Raw genomic sequence first — 27,025 nt, forward strand, 5'->3', positions numbered from 1 at the left:
TGGTTGGTTTTTTTATTCTTTAACTCAAATTACACTTGCCAACTATGGAGATAATTTCTATGTTTAAATTCTTCCATTTGAGTTCCCTTTCTGGACCAAGGCGTCCCCAGCTTTAATATTGTATAGAGCTTAGAGGATTTTTAAATAGCCCAAGATTACTATCCGTACCAATGTGCTTCATACTAACTGAGTCTGCAAGTTATTCTAATTCTACAAATGGAAAGTATAATTCTTTAATTGAGGCAGCAGGTGAAGTTTTGAAGCAGATGCCAATACGTAAACATGTTAAACGTTTTATGTTGTTTGATTCCAGTTTCTTCCCCCTATAAATGGATGTGATTTTTTCTCAGGAACCAACCAACAATTGTATTAATCTGTTGAATACCCGTTGACCGAGAACATGCATCTCTTCTTGTCTCTGCTTCTTTTATCTGAAATGACTCTTCTTTTTGCGCTTGTCTTCAGTTCTTCTAAGCTAAGGGAACTGATAACGAAGATGTTAGACAAAATAGTAGAAGGGAAAGGTGGTGCGATTTCATTGCCTGTTGTGGCAACTTTGACTGTTGTTTTCATCTCCATGGTATACGATGCGAAAGGGATATGGACAGAAGATGTTGTTCTTAATGCTGCCGATGAGGTTCTAATGGTGAATCTAGTTCTAAAAGCAACCCTAATGGGTAATTTACATTCCTCAACTTAGTTCATAAGTTCCTGAAACTTCAGTTTTTAATTATACATATATATAGAGATAGAGATAGATAGATAGATATCAAGCTTAGGATGTAACTTAATAGTTTTGATACTAAAATATTATCTATATATTTCAGGGTTTGCTTTATACCTTGCACTGCTTACATATGGATTCCACAAATATATCAAAGGATCAAGACCATGGGAGGCTGCTAAAGAGAAGAATTAAATCTATATAAAGCTTCGTACACCCAAATATTGCAATAACCGAAATGTTAGGACATGAAGGTAGGAAGATTCCTCTTCATGGCCAAATCATTTATACCTTGTTTACTTCCAAATAACAGAAATGTAGAGTATAAACATCCACAATAAGACAAGGTCATATGTACTAATAAAATAAACATATACAACCTGCTTTTAGATTTAAGTATCTCTCTTTTTGCCCTGCAGTGTAAAATTTGAACATTATCCGATAAGCTAGTTATTATTACTATCATCGTTTCAGTGTGGCCTAATGATCTTTTGCGCAATTGGATATCATGATTTATGCATAGAAATTTATTGTTATGTTTTTTCGTAGCAGTGTTCTTAATAACTAATATGGTTTTCATACATTTTGCATTAGGTTAATTTTTATTGAGTAAATTAATATTTTTGGATTTTAATCTTCATATTTTTATTTTCAAGAATTTAATCCCTTTACTTTTTAAATTTAAAAACTCAAGTTTAATTATCATCACCATTGAAATTCTTCTACTAAATTTGTGGGGTATACTTTGAAATAAAAAAAATCCACTTGATAGCCTTATGATAAAAAAATAACAGTGTAATAGGCCTAAATTTAACAAAGAAATTTGACGATGGTAACAGTTCTTAAAATCACGTAAACATTTTAATTAGAATAAAATACTTATACCAACTAATGAAATTGTAAAAGTTGAAGTACTAAATTACGTCAAAAATTAAAATATAAAGATTAAATTTTAAATTTGAGCTTATGATAAAAACCAAATAAAAAATTTGACCATTCATTGTTATATAATCTTAATTAAAAAATAAAAATGTAAAATTTGAAATTTAACCATTATTTTATAATATAAAAAAAATTACTTAGACTCCTTCCAAGGAAGGCCTTACATCTAGAGGTGAGCAAAATCCAATTTGATTCGAAAAACTTGATAAAAAATTTAAATTTTGAATTAAATAGTTCGAGTTATTTGAGTTAATCAAGTTATTCGGATCAACTCGAATAAAAAATTAAGTTTTTCAGTTTAACTCGAATATGAATTACACAATTCGAGTTATCCGAAAATTAGAATAAGAAAAGACAAAACTACATCGTTTTGATAAATGTTCATTTTTTTAAAAGTTAAAATTCAAAATAATTAAGTTAAAATGCAAAACTACGTCTTTTTAATAAATGTTTACCGATTAAGTTAAAAGACAAAATCATTATATTGTTCATGTAGTTAAATAATCTTGTACTTCGTCTACTAGTTAAATAATTGGTTCATCTAAACGCAACATTAAGTATAAATAATAGAATTCGTTAACTCGACTTGATTTAATTCGAAATTTTTTGACTCGATTCGATTCGATTCGAAAAAATTCAAATTGAGTTCGGTTACTAAAATAGATTTGTCAACTCGACTAACTCAAAAATTTTTTACTCGACTTGACTCGACTAGATCGAATATTCTCCCCTACTTACATTATAAAAGTAATTTCTTTTTTGCCAAGACATTATAAAAGTTGGTGTAGTACCAAATTATATAAAAAAATAAAGTAAATAAATTAAATATTGAGTGTACAAAAACTAAAATTTGGTTATTGTCATATAATCTTAAAAAAGAAGTAAAGGGGTCATAATTGAAATTTAATCATTAACTTATAATGAAAAAAAAATATTATTAACACGTGCGTGGCTTTAGCCATTCCTTTTATATATTTATACATATTAAAGAACTTCTAACTAAGTTCGTGTCGCAGATTAATCATGTACCAAATTAATTGAAAAAAAGATTAACATAACTTTTTCTTTTAAATGAAAACTAATAATATTATGATGGTACTTTTGTCTTTCCATACTTTTATATAATTTTTAAATAAAATAATTAAAAACTACACATCTATTTGAACGAATGTTTAATAAAATTTATTTAAAAGTTTTTTCCACTTCGTTTACAATTATTGTTGAATAAATTTTAAAAGAAAAATACTTTTCTTACATATAAGGTTTTCTCCTACCCCACATTATGAGTATGACATAACCTAAGTAGTTTATAGAATCTTCCAACAATTAAATAAATGAAGACATTGTAAAGGCTAATGTTGAGTCTTGATTTCTCGTTAATTGACTCAAACAAAAGTTGGTAAACTGCAACAAACTGGTTTTGTTAAAACTTCGATGAGAAAAATCTTGAACACATAAACGGAACACGAACACCAACTCTAGTAAAAATATGAAGTAATAGGATAATGATCCAAGGCGTGTATCAAACCACTATTTTTAAGGTTCTATTCACCCCACCTATACTCTGTGTACAAATGAGTTTCAAACAAATGAACCTCGAGAACACAATGAAGCCTAGTGACTATTTGCATTTTGCTTTGATCACTTAGTACTTCTCTTGTTATTCATGAAATTGATGGGGTGGAGTCAACATTTATCTCATAAAAAAGTTAAATATGTGAATTTAATATCTAATTTCAGTTTTATGAATTCATATATTCTTAAGAGGAGTTCTGCATCTCTTTTTTTATTTGGAATGTAAATTTGAAAATTTTATAATGATTGCCTGTTTATTATGTTATCTATATGGAGTTTCTACATTTAAAGTTGAGGTTTCTCCATATGAGATACTATATAAAATCAATCTTAATTGGATAATGTCTAGAGTCATACTTTGAGACGGTCTTATCTTCTTGGCAATGGCCTGAAATATGGGTATCTTCTGCTGTTATGATTATAAATGCTAACATTTTCATTTTTTTTTATCTTGAAATTGGTACATTTTAACAATTTCCATTGTCGCATTAAGCCCTATATTATGGAATAAGATAGAATTGTCTTACTGTTACTTTTTTTTAAAGTTCCTCTGATGTTGCTTTACATTCTAGATTTATGGAGAATCATGATATTTTATATAACTTGTGACTATTCTTCCTATGCTTTTGCTCTAACAGGCTTTCAGTTATCCTTTTGAAGGACCTAAAGGCTTCCATTTTTGTTTTCCTTTAATCCAGCGTCCATATTCTATTCATCAATGTATGTTCTCATTTTTTTCTTCTTGATTTTTAGAGGGTGAAGTTGATTGTGGATTATTTTTTTTGTGTTTTCTTGTGATTGCAGATATTCTGAGAGCTTGTATGCCTTGTTTTCAATTGGTGGATGCTACTATTTAGTATCTCATGCCAATAATATTGTGGTGCTTTGGCTTTCTCTTTCCGGTTTTGCAAGATCTAATAGATTGCTCAATGCTGGTTATTTTAGTTTTCAAGCAATGCATTAGGCTTGTTGTTGAAAGTTGGCAACAATACAGTAGCAAGCAAATGTCCAATATGCAATTTGGTTGTTAAAACTTTTTGTAACATGTGACTTATGTTTAGTTTGATTATAATTTTTGTTTTGCTAAGGTTAGTCATGTACTTAGCTGATTTAATAGCCTCTTAGGTTATCATTAAGTTGACTTTATAGCTTGGATACTAGCAGAAGCAATGTTTTGTTTTTTTCCAATGTAATAAAGTTACTTATGTATATTGTAATGTTGCTTATTGTAGTAATGTGAAGTTTTTCAATTTTTCCTCTCAACAGATTTGTTTTGCTTCTGTTTTTCATCTTTCAAACATAAATTTTTATTGTTTTTTTATCTTTGAATGCTGATATAACTCAACAAATGGTATCAAGAGCCTGTCATCTTTGAGGGCCTTTTGTTGTGTATTGTTCATTTGAGTGTTCTGTGCTTGAAAGAAAAGAAACAGAAGATGTTTTGTTGGTTTTATGGTTGCTGCAAAAGAATGAGTTTCTCACCACCACCACCATTTGTTTCTACTAGTGAAAACTACAACATTTGGGATGTGAAAATGAAAACATACCTGCAAGCTCATGATCTGTGGTGGTGGTGTTGTTCAAACTGACACAGAGCCACCACCTTTGAGAGTTAATCCTACCATAACTCAAATTAGGCAGCATAATGAGGATTGTGCCAAAAAGTATAAGGCTATGTCATTGCTTTAAAATAGAGTTTTAGATGTAATTTTCACAAGGATAATGGCTTGTGACTCTCCAAAGTAGGCCTAGGACAGATTCAAGAAAGAGTTTTAAGGGTCAGATAAAACCAGGTAGCAACAGTTGATCAACTTAAGGAGGGACTTCGAGAATAAGAAGATAAAGGAGTCTAAATCCATTAAGCAGTATTCTGACAGGATTATGACCACAGTTAATAATATTAAGCTTCTTGGGGATGATTTCAGTGACAAAAGAATAGTTGAAATGTCATTACAACTCTTCCAAAGAAGTACGAGTAAAAAATTTCTTCCTTGGATGACTCTAGAGACCTATCAACTATATCCTTGACAGAGTTGATAAATGTTCTTTATACATAAGAGCAGAGAAGAGAAAACAGGATGGAGGAGTATTCTGAAAGAGCCTTTCAGGCTAGAAGTAAAGAAATCTCAAATTTGAACTCAAGCTACAAGGGTAAAAAGTTTTGGTCTGAAAAGAAAGAAAAGGCAAAGAATAATTATGCCAAGAGGAAGCTTCCATCATGCACTCACTGTAAGAAGTCCACTCATTTAGAAAAGTACTGCTGGTTTAGGACTGACATTCAATGTAGAAGTTGCAAGCAACTTGGTTACATGGAAAAAGTCTGTAAAAATAAGGTAAAAACACAGTTACAGTAGCAAAATCAAGCTCAAGCTGTTGAGGATGTTCACGCTTGGGAGGAGCATATTTTTACTACTTCTTGTTTTGCAAGTTCGAACAAGGTCAAAAAGAATTGGTTGATTGACAGTGGCTGCACTCATTACATGGCATCAGATGAAGGCGTGTTTAGGAAACTAGATACCAGCTTTGTGTCCAAGGTCAGAATTGGGAATGGTGAGTTCATTTAGGCCAAAGGCAAAGGCAAAGTTGTGATCTGCACTTAATCAGGTAACAAAACAATTTCAGAAGTTCTTTTTGTACCTGATATTGACCAAAATTTACTTAGTGTTAGTCAGTTGTTAGAGAAGGGTTACTCCCTTATCTTTGAGATAAAACTTGTATGATTAAGGATCTTTTTGGTCAAGAGCTTGTGAAAATAGCTATGTATGATAGATATTTTACTTTAGATGTGAATCAGTTAGAAGTAAATGCATATACTGCTCTGGTTGATGAATCATGTTTATGGCACAAAAGGTTGGGGGATGTGAACTATAAGTCACTTGTTTTGCTACATAAAATGAGTCTAGTTGAAGACATGTCCAAGATTAAGCTTAAAAATGAAGTATGTGAGGTCTGTCAGCTTGGCAAGCAGACCAGACTACCTTTTCTAGTTAACAAAGCTTGGAGAGCTCAAGAGAGGCTCCAACTGATATTTATGGACCTATGAAGACCTCTTCATTGAATGGCAGCAGGTATTTTGTGTTATTCATTGATGATTGCACTCGATTCTGTTTGGTGTATTTTTTGAAACAGAAATCAGAAGTGGTTGATTTATTTTACAAGTTTAAGGCCTTAGCTGAGAATTAAGCAAGTTGTAAGCTGAAGGTATTGAGGTCAAACAATAGGACTGAATATGTGTCTCAAAAGTTTTAGAAGATTTGTGATGAAATTGGCATTCAACATTAATTAACCACTATTTACACACCACAACAGAATGGTGTTTGTGAAAGAAAGAACAGAACTGTTCTTAATATAACTAGGTGTTTGTTGTTTGAAGGGAAAATACCTAACATTTTTTGGACTAAGGCAGCAAATACCTCAGTATATTTACTCAATAGACTGCCAAAAAATGTAGTCAAAGGCAAAACACCATTTGAAGCTTGGTTTGGACACAAGTTTACTGTCTCACGCTTGAAAGTGTTTGGCTGTTTATGCTACATACTTGTACCAGCTGAAAAGAGAACCAAGTTGGAAAGAAGGTCTATGCTATGAGTTTTTGTTGGCTATAGCGGTACAAAGAAAGGGTATATGGTCTTTAATCCATCCATTAAAAGGATTGTTGTGAGCAGAGATGTGAAATTTAATGAGCCCAACTGTTGGAAATGGGATGGAACAGATGCAAGCTTGTTTGAACAAGACTAGCAAGATCTTGACTTGCAGCATGTTGAGAATGAAGCTAAAATTGAGGAAGGATATGATGATGTACCTGTCAGAGGTACAAGGACTTACATGGACATCTATAAAAGATGTGATATGACCATTGTTGAGCCTTCCAACTTTGATAAGTCTGCAAAGGAGGGCTGCTGGAAAGAAGCAATGGAGGCAGAAATGGAAATGATTCACAAGAATGGTACATGAGAGCTAGTTGATAGGCCAGCATACAAAAAATTTATTGGTTCGAAATGGGTGTTCAAGACCAAACACAATGTAGATGGGTCATTAAACAAGCACAAAGCGAGGCTAGTTGTAAAGGGGTATAGTCAACAGCATGGCATTGGTTTTTTAGAAACCTTTGCACCAGTTGCAATGTTAAACACCATAAGGCTGTTATTTGCCTTAGCTGCTCAAAAGCTGTGAAAAGTGCACCAGCTGGATGTCAAATCTGCTTTCTTGAATGGATTTCTTAAGGAAGAGATCTTTGTTGAGCAGCCAGATGGATTCAAGGTTCTTGGTGAAGAGCACAAAGTTTACAAGCTTAAGAAGGTTTATATGGTCTAAAATAGACTCCAAGGGCCTGGTATGACAGAATTGCTGCTTACTTGTCAAAGCTAGGGATTGAAAAAAGCATTAGTGAGCCTACACTCTATGTGAAGAAATTTGAGAAAGAAACCTTGTTGATTTTATCATTGTATGTGGATGACTTGCTTGTTACTAGTTGTAAAAGTGAATTGATTGAAGAGTTTAAGAAACAAATGTAAGATGTTTTTGAGATGACTTATCTAGACTTGATGACTTGCTTTCTTGGCATGGAAGTAAATTAGAATGAGCATGGCATTTTTATAAGCCAACAAGTATTTGTATTGAATGTCCTAAGTAAGTTTTGCATGAAAAATTGCAAACTTGCTAGCATTTCTATGGCATAAGGAGAAAAACTTTCTAGCAATAGTGACCGTGAACGAGTGGATGAAAAATGCTACAGAAGCCTTGTAGGTTGTTTGCTCTATTTGACAGCAACAAGGTCAGACATCATGTATGCAGTTAGCCTTCTATCAAGGTTAATGTATTGCTGCAATGTTGCTCACTTCAAGGTTGCTAAAAGAGTTTTAAGATATGTCAAAGGGACCTTGAACTATGGGGTGAAGTTTGTGAAAACTAGGGAGCTAAAACTGATTGGCTATTTAGATAGTAACTGGGCAAGCTCAGTTGATGATATGACGAGCACATCGGGTTATTTTTTCACTCTAGGTTCATGGGTCTTTTGTTGGAATTCTAAGAAACAACAAACAGTAGCTTAATCCACTACAGAGGCAGAGTACATTGCAGCTGTTACTATTGTTAATCAAGCCATTTGGCTTAGAAAACTCTTGAGTGACTTGAATGCTGATCAAGAGGAAGCAACAGAAATCAAGGTGAACAACTAGTCAGCTGTTGCTATTGCTAAAAATCCTGTACTTAATGGCGAGACCAAGCATTTTAAGATCAAGTATCATTTTGTAAGGGAGGCAAAACTATAAAGGGAAGTCAATTTGATTCATTGCAGTTCAGAGGTTCAGCTTGCCAACATTTTAACCAAGCCACTAGCTAATGCAAGGTTTGAGTATTTGAGGAAAAGAATTGGTGTCTGCTGCTTTGTAGCCAATGAGGAGTGTTGAAAGTTGGCAACAATACAACAGCAAGCAAATGTCCAATGTGCAATTTGGTTGTTAAAACTTTTTGTAACATGTGACTTATGTTTAGTTTGATTGTAATTTTTGTTTTGCTAAGGTTAGTCATGTACTTAGCTGATTTAGTAGCCTCTTAGGTTATCATTAAGCTGATTTTACAACTTGGATACTACCACAAGCAATGTTTTGTTTTCTTCCAATGTAATGAATCTACTTATGTATATTGTAATGTTGCTTATTGTAGTAATGTGAAGTTTTTCAATTTTTTTCCTCTCAACAGTTTTGTTTTGCTTTTGTTTTTCATCTTTGAAACACAAATTTTTATTGTTTTTAATCTTTGGATGATGATATAACTCAACACCTATGATGCTTTTTATCTAAAAAAGCGTGCTTTTGTAAGTTTCTCGTTTTCTTAGGTTACAATGCTCTATTTGCAGGTTGTGTTTATTTTCCCACAAGGCTTCATCCTTAAGGCAAAGCTGAAAGGGCTAGATTTCAGTTATTTGACTGCTTATTAATTGTTATCTTCCATTGATGTTTAATGGGCTATAGAAGCATTGTACATAAAACCCATTCCTAGGTGAAGACATTAGTGGAAATGGGGTGATAATTAATGAAATCAAACTGAACTTATTCTAATAACATGTTGTCAATGAGATAGTTAAGGAACCAAGTTTAATATTCAACTTGCAGCTGTCTATTTTTTGGTTTTCATGTATTTTCCATTTACACACGCTCCCACAAGGCATTTGCAGGTATCTTTTGTGCATGTCTATCTTGTTTCCTTAATGTCTTCAATGGGACCGGGATCATTTTGCTTATGTCAAAGTGGATATATTAGTTAGTTAGCTAGTTAGTTAATCATCCATTAATATTGTGCAAATTAATATGATAACATTTTTTAGCTTTCTATTATGGTATGTGATTTTACATCAAACATTGATTTGTGAAAAGGAATATTGTATTATGCACCGCTGCTGGAGTTTTTTTATTCTACTAGGGCAGTTAGAGAGTTGTCACATTCCCTTTTTAAGGCACATTTCAGTTGTAGAGTTTAAAAGTTTCACTTTAAGGGTATAGAGAATGAACTTTTTAGACAAATGTATGGTTTCATAAACAACTTTCTGTTTCTGTGCTAGTTGGCATTGTAGAGCACTGCGTTGTATCTGCATTTTTGTTCCCTTTATGACTTTTCAGGCATATGGCTACTACAATTTGTGTCTAGGACGTTCTTCCGATAAAATGAGGCCTTGGTGTAAAGCATGAATACCTTTGCTATACAATTACATTCAAAGTCATTATTGGTATGTTCTTTTGCAACTAGACAATGTATACCATTCATTTCATTTTATTCATGCCTGGTATGTTAATAATTATCAAGTTCTCTAGGTGCTAGTTTAAATAATCCTGCTTACAGGAAATCATTAATGTATTGGAATCTACTTTTTAGCTTCAAATTTTATACTGATTTAGATTTTGTTGTGATTGGTTTCTAAGATGCATGCTTTTGTATTTTACTTATATTCTAGGGGAGTGGGATTCTTGAGATACTTCCAATTTAAACAACTGCTAAACTTTCTATTGGTATCTCCAATACTGTTTTTGGAGGTTTGTTCAATCATCTATTATGTGAAGTCAAGACCTGAAATAGTTTGATCATTAGGTTTTCAAGCTTCAGTTGAGAAGAAAAGTTCCATGGCAGTAATTTTTTCTTCACAGAAACCACAATGATCAAACGACACCCAATTTTCAGAGAAATATTCTTCTAGGAAGTAAGGTGAATTATGAATGATGCCACATATTTCTCTTCATGGTTGGATTGGTGGTTTTAGTACTATATTGTGTCCATGTTTGTTTCTGCTTCAGTGTTGAAACTTTTCTCTTACAAGATGTTATATTAAAAAAAAATTTGTGGGAACAGTTCGACCACCTGTTAAAGTAATTATTATCTTTGTGACAGAAAATCATAATCTTAAATCGAGGAAGAAAATAAGCCAAGGAGAGGATCTTGCCGAGTGCAGAACGGTACACGGATCATTAGAGAGGCTAGGATGTACATCTGCTTTCGACTAAGACCTTATACAATTCAACCTCCTAAAATTGTTCATCATGCTAGTATGCAACACAATGTAAACAAGTAATGCAGCACTAAAAGTATTAAAAGCTCGTATGATTCGCAAATTCGATGTAAAATTCAATAATGCAAATAACGTTTTACCAGCTTCATTGTGCTGTTGTGCAATCATCTTATCGTACAACAACATACGCTCGCAATACTTCTCGTAAACAGCATCGAATCCACCCCACCATTGTCGACCTTCAACTTCAACATCCCTACATTCACTCGAGCACGTCTCGCCACTGACCTCCTCCCCATCATCCTCGTTGTACAACTCTTCTTCTTCTTTCTCAGGAATCAGTACCATAAAAACTGTTTTTTCTAAGTTCTTTTAATCTCCTTTTCACTTCATTGGTTATTGTGAAAAATAAAATAAAATAAAATAAAATAAAATAAAGAACACACAAATTTTACGTGGAAACCCTTTCGGGAAAAAACCACAGGCAGAGGAGAAGAAAATTCACTATGTCGAAAATTTGAATCCAATACAAGAGGAATAAACTATGTCTATTTATAGGCTTGTAAAGCCATATTCTAGTAGGATTGAAACACCTTATCCTAATCAATATAAAATAGATGGAGTTTAATAAGGTTTAAAAAATCTTATTTTAAAATAAAATAAAAGAAGTCTAGTTCTATATGGATTTTACTTTTATTTTATTTTCCATCGTATTTTATTTAAATAAGAATTCGGGTCACTTAATTCTAACAATCTCTACCTTGAAACAAATTCTCAACGAACAAGTTCTTCATCGCGAACTTTTAATGAACAAGTTCTCCACCTCTTCCATAAAACCCCTTAAGGGTTTAACTTCAACAATGAACACCAACCAAGTCTAAGCAATGCTCAAACTTGGTTATAGGAAGTGACTTAGTCATCATATTTGCAGGATTTTCATGAGTACTAATTTTGCTCACAACAATATCACCACGAGCAATAATATCACGAACAAAATGATACCGAACATCAATATGTTTTGTTCTCTCATGAAACATTTGATCTTTTGTAAGGAAGATGGCACTCTAACTGTCACAAAATACTGTACTGATTTGAAGGTGTTCATTGAGTTCACTAAATAGTCCCTTCAACCAAATAGCTTCTTTACAAGCCTCAGTAATCGACATGTGGTAGACAAAGCGATTGTAGTTTGCAAAGTGGCTTTCCAACTAATTGCACAACCTCTAACTGTAAAGACGTAACCTGTAAGAGATCTTCTTCTATCAAGGTCTCCAGTAAAATCAGCATCAAAATACCCTATGACTCAATCTTTAGTTCTTCCAAACTGTAAGCAAACATTAGTAGTGCCTTGTAAGTATCTTAAAATCCACTAAACTGCTTTCCAATGTTCTTTACCGGGATTTTCCATGTATCTGCTAACTGCACTGACTGCATATGATAAATTTGGACGTGAACAAACCATAGCATACATGAGAGATCCCACTGCACTAGAGTATGGAACATGTGACATGTACTCAATCTCATCATCTGATTGTGAGAAAAAGCCGATGAAAGTCTGAAATGGGCTGCTAAAGGAGTACTAACAGGCTTAGCACTCTGCATATTGAACCTGCAAAGAACTTTCTCAATGTATCCCTTCTGACTTAGGTACAATTTACTTGCTATTCTATCTCTGAGAATCTCCATACCAAGTATCTTCTTTGCTGGTCCTAAATCTTTTATCTCAAATTCTTCACTGAGTTGGGCTTTGACCTTTCTTATCTTTCCTTTATCTTTTGCTGCTATCAACATGTCATCAACATAAAGAAGTAGATACACAAAAGAACTATCATAGTTTTTCTTAAAGTAAACACAACTGTCTAAACTACTTCTTTTGAAATCATGAGAAGTCATAAAGGAATCAAACCTCTTGTACCACTGTCTTGGTGACTGTTTCAAACCGTAAAGGGACTTTCTCAGCAAGTAAACATAGTCCTCTTTTTCTGAGACTATAAAACCCTCTAGTTGTTGTATGTAAATATCCTCCTCAAGTTCTCCATACAGAAATGTAGTTTTTACATCTAACTGTTCAAGCTCCAAATCATGCATGGCCACAATACCAAGCAAAGCTCGAATCGAACTATGCTTAACAACTGGAGAGAACACATTTGTGAAGTCCACTCTTGGAATTTGACTGTAACCCTTTACAACAAGCCTTGCTTTATATCTGGGTTTTTCAACTCCTGAAGTCCCTTCTTTCTTTTTAAACACCCATTTACAACGAACAACCTTTTTACCCTTAGGAAGTTTCACAAGGTCCCATGTTCTATTTTTGTAGAGTGATTCCATCTTTTCTTGCATAGCAAACATCCAATTTTCTGAGTCTTCACAGCTAACCGCCTTAAAATAATTAGATGGCTCTTGATTCGCATCTATATCTTCAGCCACATTTAAAGCATAAGCAACTAGATCAGCCTCGGCATACTTCTTTAGATGTTTAATTTCTCTTCTAGTTCTGTTTTTGGCGATAAAGTACTGTGGTGAAGAAGCAACTCTATTCTCAATTTTTGTTCTGGCTTGAGGAGTTGACTCTGTATTAATCTGATGCTCTACCTGCTTTTGATTTTTCGTTATTGAAAGAGTCTTTAAGAGATAAGTTAGGTAGCATAGCAGTTTCATCAAAAACAACATCTCTGCTAATCACAACTTTTCTATTTTCAGGACACCATAACATATACCCTTTTACACCAGCTTTATAACCAAGAAAAACACATTTAATGGATCTCGGTTCCAATTTTCCATTATCAACATGAGCATGCGCAGGACACCCAAAAATCTTTAAATCAGAATAATTAGCAGGATTACCAGACCATACCTCTTGTGGAGTCTTTTTCTCAATGGCAACGGATGGAGATCGGTTGATTAAAAAACATGCAGTAGAGGCTGCTTCTGCCCAAAATGACTTCGGTAAGTTGGCATTTGACAACATACATCGAACCTTCTCCATGATCGTTCTGTTAATTCGTTCTATAATGCTGTTTTGCTGTGGAGTATAACGAACTGTCAAGTGTCTCATGATCCCTTCTGACTTGCACAATCTATTAAACTCATCAGAACAGAACTCTAAGCCATTGTCTGTACGGAGGTATTTTATCTGTTTTCCCGTCTGTTTTTCAATCATAATTTTCCAAGACTTAAATGCTGAAAACACATCGCTTTTCTGCTTCAAGAAGAACGCCCAAACTTTTCTGGAAAAATTATCAATAAAGGTTAGCATATAATTAGCTCCACCTCTCGAAGGCACTCTGGATAGCCCCTACAGATCAGAATGAATATACTCCAACGTTCCCTTCGTGTTATGGATTCCCCTAGTGAATCGAACTCTCTTTTGCTTCCTAAAAACACAGTGCTCACAGAAATTCAGTTTGCAAATTCCTTGCCTATCAAGAAGTCCTCTTTTGCTCAATTCTGCCATGCTATTCTCACTCATATACCCTAGGCGCATATGCCAAAGTTTAGTAATATCATCTGACAAGGAAGAGGAAGCGACAGCTGCATCACCAGTAACAGTAGAACCCTGCAAAACATATAACTTGGCAATTTTTCTCTACCCTTTCATCACAACAAGGGACCCTTTAGAAATCTTTAAAACCCCACTTTCAGTTGTGTATCTGTACCCTTTTGAATCAAGAGTACTCAACGAAATTAAATTTCTTTTCAATTCTGGAACATGTCGTACGTCACTAAGTGTTCTGACAACTCCATCAAACATCTTAACTTTAATTGTTCCAACACTTGCGATTTTACACGAAACATTTTTTCCCATCAAAACAACACATTCAGACACTGTTTCGTAAGTTGTAAACCAATCCCGATTGGGACTTATGTGGAAGGTGCAGCCTGAATCAAGTATCCACTCCTCACTTACTTTAGAATCATTGACAAAAGCGACTAGAAGTTCACCATCGTTGTAGTCTTCTACAACATTAGCTTCACCAGAATTTTTTGGCTGTTTTCCCTTTTGATTCGCAGCCTCCCTTTTAATCTTATTTTGTACCTTATAGCACGCAGCTTTAATGTGTCCTTTCTTCTTGCAGAAGTTACAAGTTTACCTCTATTTGAAGACTTCGATCTACCCTTAGATTTACTACGAGGATTCCATTCCTGTATCCTACCACGATCATCATCAGTATTCCGATCTTGTCTCCCATGATTAATGAGACCCTCTCCCTGAGAGTCGGGTTTAACTACAAGATGCTTAATCTTATCATACGAGATTAAAGAATCATAACCCTCATCAACTGTGAGAGACTCGCGGCTATATAAAATCGTGTCTCTAAAGGTTGAATAAGATAGGGGCAACGAACAAAGTAGAATCAACCCTAGATCTTCCTTATAATACTGAACCTCCATGGCCTCCAAGTTTGAGAGAATTTCTTTAAACACTGTTAAGTGTTCGTGCATAGACGCACCTTCCTCCAAACGATGAGCATAAAGACGCTGCTTCATATACAACTTGCTTGTTAGAGTTTTCGACATACATATTTGTTCTAGCCTCTTCCATAATGCAGCGACAGTCTTCTCTTTCATCACATCTTGCAAAATTTCGTTGGACAAATGCAGATGTAATTGTGTTAACGCCTTTCGATCCTTACGCTTCTTCTCTTCATCTGTTAATGTCGAAGGCATCTTATCTCCCTAGCAGGGCATCCTTCAGATCCATCTGCGTAAGAACTGCTTGCATCTTAATCAGCCACAATGCAAATCTAGTGTTGCGATCCAACAGTGGAATTTCATACTTTAAAGACGCCATTACTGTGATTGAAATGAACAACCCAGAAGCTCTGATACCAATTTATAAAAAATAAAATAAAAATAAAATAAAATAAAATAAAGAACACACAAATTTTACATGGAAATCCTTTCGGGAAAAAACCACGGGCAGAGGAGAAGAAAATTCACTATGTTGAAAATTTGAATCCAATACAAGAGGAATAGACTATGTCTATTTATAGGCTTGTAAAGCCATATTCTAGTAGGATTGAAACACATTATCCTAACCAATATAAAATAGATGGAGTTTAATAAGGTTTAAAAAACTTTATTCTAAAATAAAATAAAAGAAGTCTAGTTCTATATGGATTTTACTTTTATTTTATTTTCCATCGTATTTTATTTAAATAAGAATTCGGGTCACTTAATTCTAACAGTTATAAAATCATAATCATCATCATCCTCAACTTCAACACCATTGTCAACTTTGGATGATTTCTTCACATCATTATCACCACCACCATCAGAACCGCCACCGCCACCGCCGCCACCACAACCACCACCACCACTATCATTTGATATTCTCCAAATCCTTTTCAGGGTCTGGCTTATGAGCTTTCCTAAACTTCTTAACTTGCAAGAAATCCATCTCCTAAATAATCTTTTTTTTCTTTAGATCCAAATTGAGACACAAAATTGTTCTTTAATAGCTAAAAAAATTTAGACCCTTTCACTACACCAAAACGGGTTTTTAGCGGCATTTTTTAGTGGCGTTTGAATGAAAAACGCCGCTAAAGAACAAGCATTAGCGGCGCTTTTAAAAAATGCCGCTAAAGTCGAGCATTAGCAGCGCTTATTAAAAAACGTCACTATAGGTTCACCTTTAGCGGCGCTTTTCAAAAAACGCCGTTAATGCTCGATCTTTAGCGCCGCTTTACAAAAAACACCGCAAAAAATTTAACACATCGTCATCATTTTGTATTGAGCCTTTAGTGGCTTTAGCGGCGCTTTATAAAAACGCCGTTAAAGATCAAGTATTAGCGGCGCTTTTTTAAAAGCGCCGCTATATGTATACCTTTAGCGGCGCTTTTCAAAAAGCGCCGCTAATGTTCGATCTTTAGCGGCATTTTTTGAAAAACGCCACAAAAAATTAAAAAATTAAAAAACTATTATTTAAAATAATTTTAAAGATTTTTGGTATATGACTAATTGTTTTTAATTTATATGTTAAATATTTTCTTATATAATTGTAAAAGAGATAGTATTAATTTTAAAATATTGAATTAATTATCATTATAGTTTAGGATTTACAGTATATGGTTAAGGGTTTAATGTTTATGAGTTATTATTTTAAGGTTTATGGATTATGGGTTTAGGGATTATGGTTTAAGGGTGGTTTAAGGGTTGTGGTTTAAGGTTTAAGTGTTAGGGGGTTACGGGTTAGGGGTTCATGTTCATGTTTTAAGATTTATAGTTTAGGGTTTAGGGTTTAGGAGTTTAGGGTTTAGATTAATTAGTATTTTTTAATTTATATGATAAATATTTTCTTATATAATTATAAAAGAGATAGTATTAATTTTAAAATATTGAATTAATTATCATTATAGTTTAGGGTTTATGATTTAGGGTATATGATTTATAGTTTAAAGTGTATGAGTTATTATTTTAAGGTTTATGGATTATGGGTTTAGGGATTATGGTTTATGGTTTAAGGGTTGGGGATTAAGGCTTAGGGGTTAAGGGTTAAGTGTTAGGTTTACTTAAGGATTAGGCTTTATATATATTAAATGGTTTAGGATTTAAAGTTTACTTAAGATTAGTTAAATGATGGAATTTTATACAATCAATTAATACTTTTATATTTAAAAATATTTAATCTAAACCATTTGATATATTTAAAAATTAGAATTAAAAAAAATTGATAAATAAATAAATAAAAGTAACAGATTGATATGGATAGGACCAAATTATAACAAATAAAAATGAAATACAAAAACTAAAATCATTCCACATCGAACATCTAGCAAAATAGTCATATTTTAGTTAGGAAGAAATATCTCTAATGAAATGGAGATTAGATCGGAAAAGAATAATATAAAATCATGATTAACGTCTTAATTTTTAATAGAAATTTGATATGTGAGAGATTGATTGCTTATATTGAATAATTCTAACTTGATAATTAATTACAGCTATTTAATTATTTTTTTTCTTATTAAAATATGCGATATTTATTTTTAGAGTACTTAGTTTTTTTATTTATAAAAACTAATTTATAAAAATAAAAATAATAAATATTTTATAAAATCATTTAACTAATAATTTTTAATAGATAAAATAAAAAAAACTAGTATAGCAAAATGATGAAATAATTTTTGGTGGCATTTTTATTAAAAATGCCATTAACAATAGGGGCGGTTTTTATAAAAACGCCACAAAAAAAATTATTTCACGCTATTTTATCCCTAAAATTTAGCCCAAACCCCTAATTTTTCCCCCTAAAATCGGTATCGCCAAAACACCCCCAATCTCACCCCTCCGTTGCTCTTTTCAATCAAGAAACTCTCCAGCAGCGTCTCCAAGCTCTTATCGAAGGAACCCTAGCTGTCTCAAGTCCCTACTAACAGTTTGCTACTTCGTTCCCATTCGCATTCCCACTTCCACACACTCATTTCGATGAAAGATTGACAAACCCACCCGCAAATTTTCGACTGTTGAAGAATCATTGAATAAAAACAAAATGCATGGTTAGGATTCCATTCAATTCTTTTATTTGTATTACTATTTCAGGTTTATTCCCCTCGCTTGGATTCACCTCCACCAAGATGGGTTCATCTTGCACACGGGTTGCTTCTATTTTTGTATCAGGTTTATACCTCCACCTTATTCTTTCTTTATTTCCTTGGTGTTTTGGGGAAGGGGGATGAGCGTGAATGTTTTCTCTCTGGCAATGTATTCAAAGTATGGGATCTGTTTCACATATTAGTAATTACTTGCTAGACTTTTGATGCTGTAGATGGGAAACAAGCTAGACGAACAAACTCCTCGAGTCCACTTGGAGAACTTTTTGACCATGGTAAGTTCACTTTATAATCTCTTCTTTCCATCCTTTTCTATTTTTATTAGAAAATTTTCTGATGGAGTAATTATTTTTGGTGGTCTTGAAATATTGCAGGGTGTGATGCACTTGCAAGTACGGTATGTATTTAACTTGTTTCATTACATAACAATGTCTAATAAAATTCTGCCATTATACAATATTGATTCTTTTTCAGTTCGAAACCATGGATTTTGGGAGCACTGCCATGTGCGGAGGGGACAATTTCTGGTTCTGGGTAATTTTATCTATACCATTTTATGGAGCTACATGGGAACAGTAAGTTATCAAAAGAGTAATTTAGTTTTGTATTTTGTATTCCTTCTAAGAAATCCTGCCATACACTTTGCAGTTATTAAATTACTTGGTTTATTCTATAGAGGGTTTATAAATTTTGTTTTCAATCTTTTTTTATCAAACTTTATTCAACGTTAGGTAATTTTTTGAAAGTATTTTGTGATAACTTCGTGATGTATATTTGAGGTATTCTAAATATTCTGTTTGATATGTATTCCTCTCGAATGTCTCCATCCTTTCTACATAAAATTTTAGAAGGGAGTTTCTAATGTGGTTTTTTGTAGCATGCAGTGGAACATTCTTTTACCAATGCTGATACTTCTGTTGTGTCATTTTCTGCAGCTATTTCACCAATGCACTTATCCTTCCTATTGTCAATGGGCCGACTGAGGGTCTTGCGCTGAAATATGGATTGCACTTTATGACAGCAATTGTTGGTATGTTTCCTCACTCGATGTTATGGGGGTGCCTTTGACAGTCTGTACTAAACCTTTATATTACTTGTGTTCCACGTATAAAAAATTTGAAACTTCTTTTGATTTCTTTTCTTCTATTATTATTGTTTTTCACGTTTTATGATTGCTTACCTTTTTCCCCTCAAGGTGCCCGGTGGTGGGCTCAGCCATTTCAGCAATCGGTACCCTTCTTGAGTTGGATACCTTATGTTAATTGTAAGTTCTTTGTTTAAGAAAGGGTTAGCACCTTATATTGGATTTCTTGTTGCTTTGCCATTTTTCTTTGACTATTTTATTACTTATTCACCTTTTTTTTTCCAGAACTTCCAACATATAAAGCTGCTGTGTATTTGTTGACACCAATTGCTATTTTACCTACAGTGGCTTGCAAGTAAGTGGTTATCTGCATCCTAAATGGTCAAAATTTACTTCAACTTTCATGGCTGAAGCTTCTTATAATTTCTATTTGGCACTCTTGTAGTTTCACGCTAGTGCTTTGAATTACTTATTCTTTGACCTTTAGTGGAAAACTGTCCACTTTAGTAGTCCAATGTGAGAGCTGAAGCTTCTCATGCTTTCATTTTTGGCTTCTTGTTGGCTTGTAGCCTTATACTAGAGCTATGGATTATTAGGCTGAGTTAAATGATCTAATTGCATTGTCATTATCAATTCCCCTTTTGTTTTCAACTCATAGCTTCATGTGTAATGCAGAGGCCAAGGTTTCCATGCATGAGACCACCTTATTTTAGTCCATCCTACATTTATTTTTTGTTCATAGTACTGCTGTCTTTTAGTGTCCGCATAAGCTTCTCTTATGTACTTGTATGGTTGCTATTGCAGTATAAGCAATGTCCATAAGATCGTTAAGGCAAGAAAAGGAAGCGTGTTACTGGCATTAGCAATGGTAATTCTGTAAATTTATTGTGCTTCTTTATTCCTTCCATGTATGCTTAAATGATTAATCGGTGTTTTCTGTTCTTTCTTGTCAGCTTTATCCTTTTGTTGTACTCATGGGAGGAGTGCTCATTTGGTAATTTGAGTTTGTCCTCTTTTCTTATAACAACGTTCACCTTCTTTCTTTTATTCAGCATACAAATATGGTCAGGCTATTGACTTGTACACGCAGGCGATAGAGCTAAATAGTCAGAATGTAGTGTACTGGGCTAATCGCTCACTTGCTCACACCAAATTGGAAGAGTATGGTAGTGCCATACAGGATGCTACTAAGGCAATTGAAGTGGATCCTAAATATTCAAAGGCATGCTTTATTTACTGAAGTGATTCAGCCTTTTATGCAGTATATATTTTTGTTCTTGTTCTGATGGTTCTCTAACTTACAGGGTTATTACAGAATGCAGCCTTTTATTATATATTAGTAGTAAATATAATAAAATTTGAAGTGCAGAAAGTAGTATTTGAGTTAATGAATCCTAAAAATCGAAATAATGGATTGAATATAGAAATTAGATTTTCATTTTATTAAATATTTATTTGACAGAAAAGAAACAAAATCAGGTCATAACAAGCTATATAAATTAATTGTGGCTTTTTTTGGTACTCTTTTATATACTTTGATTAAGTTCTTTTTTGTATAAAGTTTGGTCTTCTAAAAATCTTTCCTGTCTCAAACTCAACAGGTAGTCGATAAGCACTAAAACTGATTTTTCACAGTTTTCTTCTTCAATTTCAGGTATGTTAAGCTTCTCTTTTACCCTTTCACCTCTTCTTAACTACTAGTTTATTGCTTTTATGGTCGTTGTTTGTGTAATTGCCTATATGTAATTTCCATATTCTTTTGTGATTTAAATTTGGATCCTGTTCAGGCTCTTTCGTAAGTTGCTACTAGAGAATTTCATGCTTGTTTCTTCTGTTTTGGATGACATGTGTTACCGGGTAGTCCTCATGCATGAACTGAACTTTGGCTTGTGCTTTCTGGTCTCTGAAACTCAACCGTGTATATATTTTTCTCAATAGTACTGAATTCTTAGAGTTACTGTGGGGCTCTGCCGTTGCTGCTGGTAAGCGAATTAACTGTTAATTATCCATAGAACTGACCATAAATCTTATTTTTAGAAGCAACACCGAAGACTATTCTGGACCTGATGGATTTAGATGGACTCAATCTTTACCATGTTAAGAGTCATTTACAAGTAAGTGTTTATATTTAACTTACGCGTTTCCATTTTAGCCCTTAAAACCAACCTTCCTTATGAGGGTTTATCATTTATTCCCCTAATGTTACTAAATTCTAGAAATTTAGACTAGGAAAATTTTGGGTGAAGGATTGACAGGACACATCCAAAAATGGTAGGTCTTGTTATATCTACCCGCTTTCATTCTTAATGTTATATTAAACATGCGAATTGATTCATAAAATAATCACAAAGATATTTAAAAGATTGAAATATATAAGAGAAGTTATTGTGAGAAACTAGGAAGTCAATTTTTTCTTTTCTTATCGTTGTATGGTTATGAGTTTAATATATGTTGCAAGCTTACTAATCTTTTATTTGTAAATAAAGATTAGTGGATTCATGAATAGATTAACAACAATTGACATTTTTTCCTATACGCTGACACTCAAAACTCTTTTGACATTTTTTCAAACCAGTACTCTCCAAGCTTCACCATTGATTCATGCTTGTTCATGAGTAATTGAGTATATAAACTTTCTTTAATTTACGACTTTTTGGTTCAAGTCTAATTTCCTTGTATATAAACATTATTTATATCTGCTTTATTTTATATACTGGTCCTGTTCCATGGTCATCCTCTTTATTCATTATAGGTTCCTTACAATCTCATTTAAATATTTTAATTTGCTTATTTGATTTTTGTTATAATTTAGATTGATTTGAATTCAAAATTTCGGAAACCAAAATATTTTGGTTTTATGTGATTATTCCTTAAAACCAATCCAAACCAGTCCATACTCATCCTTAGACTTAGCTGAAATCGTTGCTTAATTTTATTAGGTTAAAACACAATAATTTAGCATTTGTGAATTGTTTCTTTATTTTTTTTATTAATCATTCATGATTATATTTATCTCTTTAGGAATTACTTGAGTTAGGGGAGAGTGTTGGAACACAAAGTCGGTGTCTCACCCAAGAACTTATTTCATAGCTACCTGTTTCAAAATACAAGTGCAGCTTATTCTCAAGGAAGAAATCAAGGAAAGAGAGGTACTGCTTATGCTTCATCTTTGCCTCGTTAAAATGTGATTTGCTTTTATCAGCTGTTGCGTTTTGGTCTTCCACAGATTTTAAATTGAAATACTCAACAACCCTTGTTCATCTTGGCATAAGTTTTATATGTTAATTTTTTGCCACTGTTTTAAGAGATTGGATATGTACTTGCCTGTAATGGAGTTCCTCGAACTTCCAAACCAGTAACATTTCTGAATTTGTGATCATTAACTCCATAGTAGAGCCATTAATTTCATATCCGTATCCTTATGTGTCCTATACTTGCACGTTGAAGTGCTTTTGCATTTGGAATTTTCTTTCTTAATCAATTTTCTTTAAAAGGGTCTGCTTGAACGAGTTAGTGTTTTATCTAAAATTAGAAGACATTTTCTTGATTGTTATTAATTGTTTTCTTTTATCAACTAGCCTATTTTCTGTAGTTGTCTACTGCTAGTGGTGGGATGATTATCTCTAGTGATGGTGTTTGGGATGCAGTTGTCTAATTTTGCCCAGCAGAATTAAGCTAATTTTATGCTACATTCTAACTATCATTTTTTTGTTCTTTATGGATTTTCACTAGCGTTGATGATGCAAATTAATCATTATTCATTCCAATATATTTGAAGAAAGGAACATTTGTTCAGATAAAATATAGTATATATTCTCTGCTCCTATCTAATTTATCATCAATTTGCCTTCTCAACGACTGTTATTTTACCAAAATCCCTACTGATTGAATCATACCTTTGAAACATGCGAGCTATAATTTACTGTGTAAGCTGATGGAGTTACCATAATATAGCTCTTTTATGTTTTGACTGGTGGCAAATGGAACAGGAAAAACCAACTACACTAGATTGCGGTCCAAGAACAATTTGCAGAAGGCACATAATGGCTGGCTCCTACCTCTACAAATGCATGTGGGAGGCATTACAGCAGCGAATAAGAATGATATTGATCAACATGCAGTTGACACCCTATGTGCTCTGAATCCGAATTCAGGTGTGAGTTTCAGATATTTTATGTGCAAAAAAGTATTAGAGTGCCTTATGTTTGTATGTTACTTAAGCAGATTATAGATAGAATCTGCAGTAGGATTACCTAATTAGTTGATCAAAAACTACGCCTAGTTTTGTAATAGTCTACTTGCATATTTGCATATATTTAATAATAATCTCGTGTCAACTAATTATTCTATTTTTTATTTAATTGTTTTGTTTTCAACCTTTTATTTTTATTTGAGTTGAAAGAAAAAAAAACGAATTGTAATTTTGACTTAGAAAAGAGAATATTCATTAGCAGCTTAATCAATTTAAATAATCAATGTTGATATTTCACATGGGAATGGATATTCAAATCTTATATTTTACATGGTTATGATTTAAGTCCTTATTTCATTTAAGTAATTTCATTATAATACCTTATTTTATTGATATCTTTATATTTAATCTCATTTTTATTATTTATTTTAGTTTTGATTCAAAATTTTTATTTTTATTTTAATATTTAAGATAACTTGAGTTTTAACTTTTGGATTTTAATTGTGTTATTAATTTATTATTTTAAATTTTAAATTTAAATTCTTTAATTTTTGTATGTAGTTTTAAAGTTAAAATTTTAATAGAAAATTTAATTTGATAATGAATTTTAATAGAAAATTTTTATATTTATATCATGGATATTATTCTTCTCAATATTTTGATAATGAATTTTAAGCTTTTTATATATTTTTTATGACCTTTATAATATTTTATAATATTTTATTTTTTTTTTAAATTTTATGACCTTTAGTGGCGTTTTTGGGAAAAGCGCCTAAATGTTATGACCTTTAGCGGCGTTTGTGGGAAAGCTTTATAATATTTTATAATATTGTTATGACTTTTAGTGGCATTTGTGGGAAAAGCGCCGCTAAAGGCCATGACTTTTGACCGTTTTTTAAAATAATTTTGCGGTGCTATCTATAGCGGCGTTTTTTGTGACGCTTGTAAAAACACCGCTAAGACCTTACAAAACGCTGCTAAAAGTTAATTTTGCTGCCGTGTTTAAAATATTTCTAGAAAGCATTTGATACACAGAAAATCATGAAGATCTCACCTTAAACATGAAAGATGAACTGAAACATCAGCTTTCAATGTAGTTTATAAATAATCAAAAGCTTTAAAACAGTAAAAAAAAGAGTCACCTCAGGAGAAAGTGAAACAAAAAAGAAAGGCCATTGAAAGTGCATTTCTTTTAGAATCAACCATTAAACCCCATTAAAAAAACCCAATGATCGTTAAAAAATGGGCTTCTTTTTTAACTAAAACCCCAGAAAGAGCATTTACAATAATGATTCACAAGTTTTTTACTCTTCTATTTTAGCATTTACATAAAATGCTTAGAAATATTAATTAAATTTAAACAGAAACAAATTTTTTATACGGAATAGAGAGATTACTTGAAATTTAAAATATAATATGATTCCATAATATATAATAAAAATATATTATATTAAATATTTTAAATTTTTACATTTTCTAGATTTATTATTAAAAGTTTGGTTTTTTAAATGGTACTATTTTTTCAACAACCTAACCTGGATACACCTTTTTTTTTTCCTTATTTTATTTATAAATATATATATAAAAATGACAATTAAAAAAATAATGAGATTGTCTAAGAAGTATGAATTTAAAAAAAATAATTTTCCACCTATTAAATAAAAAACTTTGAATTCCCAAAATTTTCATGCTTTAAAAAATAGAATTGGTGGAAATAAAAAGAAACGTGAAAAAATAAAGAAGAGAGAGCACGAAACCCAAAGGAAAACACAGTAAGCATGGACAGAGAATTTTGAATTTTGTCAGAAATAAGAAATAAAAGAACTCATCCTCTCTGCATTAACTCAAATCTACCCTCTCTTTTATTATTATTATTATTATTATCATTTTTAATCTATTTTTATAGCCCCACAGCTTAAATTTACCTTCTTTTTCTTTTTTTTTTAAAAGAAAGATACTAAAAGTATTTTTATAATCAAATAACTTTTTATTACTAAATTAAACTCAATTTGCAGCATTATTATTGTAACAAAGTAACAACCCAAGACGAATGCACTTAATCATGTTTTTTTATTAATGCACTTAATCATGTTTTTTTATTAATCGTTATATATTAAAATATATCAAATTAATTAATCGTTATATATCAAATTAAAAAATATATTAAAATTTTTATTAAAAATTTTATCTATTTTTATTTCATATTAATTATAAAAATAATTTTTAACTATAAAAATAAATAAAAATTAATTTATTCTTTAACCTAAACTAATGTTCTTTGGATAAAGAAAACCTTTTACTTAATCACATTTTTTCTCTAATTTAAAAATTATAAATAAAAATAGGCATTTTATAAAAAATAAAAAAATTTGAAGCCCGAAAAGCAACTGCCTGGATAAGTATGCTACGAAATAATAAAAATAAAAATAAAAATAAAATAAAAATAAAAATAAAGAATGAAAATGGGCCATTATACCTAAAAATGCCCTTTTTTAAATATAATTACAGAAATAGACCAACTTTTTGATTATTTATCGAATTGGGCCATTTTCCTCAAAAACATGTCTACATCAACACGAGTTCAGAGTATGTGCCAACAAAACGCTTCTCTGAGGGAGCATTTTGTCCACGTCAGTAAAAAACGGTTCCTTGGGGTGCACTTTACTGACGTGAACAAAATGCTCTCCTAAGGAAGCATTTTAACCCGTGTTTAAATTTTCAAAAAAAATTATTTTTTAAAAATATTATAAAAATAAACCAATTTTTTTTGAAAATTTACAAGAATAAACCTTAAAAAAGACTCAAAGTGACAACACTATTTTTTTAAGATGTCACTAATTAATATGAAAATAAAACTTACAAAACAAATCTTTATATAGACCCAAAGTCTCATTTCCCTTGTTTTCTTAAACAATGTGGGACATGAGATATGTGTATATATAGACTCATGAATAGGTTTGCAGCTTGTTCCTAAACAATATGGGATTCCTTCCTCTTTTAACTAACAACATAAGATTAAATGCTACACTATATTTTATAATTTTTTTACAAAACAATTTTTATTTTTTTATATTTTGTTAACATTTTCTCATATTATAAAATTATTTTTGAGATATTTAATCTTGTTGCATTTTAGAATTGTTAACATATACAAAAGAACTATTAAAAAAAGAGAACAAATTGCACATATAAAACTTGTACATGCAATAATCTTCTATTCAATTTTAAATATTTGAAGTTAATATCAATGCAATTTTAATTTTTAAAATAATTTTTCATTATTTAAATTTATAAGTTATACTTTTAATTTTTAATTTTAATTTTATATTATAAATGTTGATTAATAAATAAATGGTGAGTATTTGGCATTCAAATAATATTTTTTGTAATTTTAAAAAATTGATATATCTTTTTTAAATATTTACTTATTTTTAATATTTTACTATATTCATTAATT

General features: G+C 31.9%; 1 protein-coding gene, 1 long non-coding RNA gene and 1 pseudogene across 2 annotated transcripts; all 3 read left to right on the top strand.

Annotated features, from left to right (window-relative positions):
- The first annotated feature begins 259 nt into the window (after positions 1 to 259).
- LOC107917521 (uncharacterized) lies at positions 260 to 1,189 on the top strand. Its single transcript, XM_016846857.2, has 2 exons — positions 260 to 677; positions 828 to 1,189. The coding sequence occupies exons 1-2, from the start codon at positions 401 to 403 to the stop codon at positions 917 to 919; spliced, it is 369 nt and encodes a 122-aa protein (XP_016702346.1). The 5' UTR covers positions 260 to 400; the 3' UTR covers positions 920 to 1,189.
- Positions 1,190 to 18,230: 17,041 nt separating this feature from the next.
- Positions 18,231 to 20,710, top strand: LOC107944679 (choline/ethanolaminephosphotransferase 1-like; annotated as a pseudogene).
- A 326-nt stretch (positions 20,711 to 21,036) lies between these two features.
- Positions 21,037 to 23,183, top strand: LOC107918169 (uncharacterized). Its single transcript, XR_005901041.1, has 3 exons — positions 21,037 to 21,490; positions 22,398 to 22,525; positions 23,109 to 23,183. It is a non-coding gene; the product is annotated as an uncharacterized lncRNA (long non-coding RNA).
- The last annotated feature ends 3,842 nt before the right edge of the window (positions 23,184 to 27,025 follow it).

Source organism: Gossypium hirsutum, chromosome A01 (genome assembly GCF_007990345.1).
Source record: "Gossypium hirsutum isolate 1008001.06 chromosome A01, Gossypium_hirsutum_v2.1, whole genome shotgun sequence".
In the NCBI taxonomy this organism is placed as follows: domain Eukaryota; kingdom Viridiplantae; phylum Streptophyta; class Magnoliopsida; order Malvales; family Malvaceae; genus Gossypium; species Gossypium hirsutum.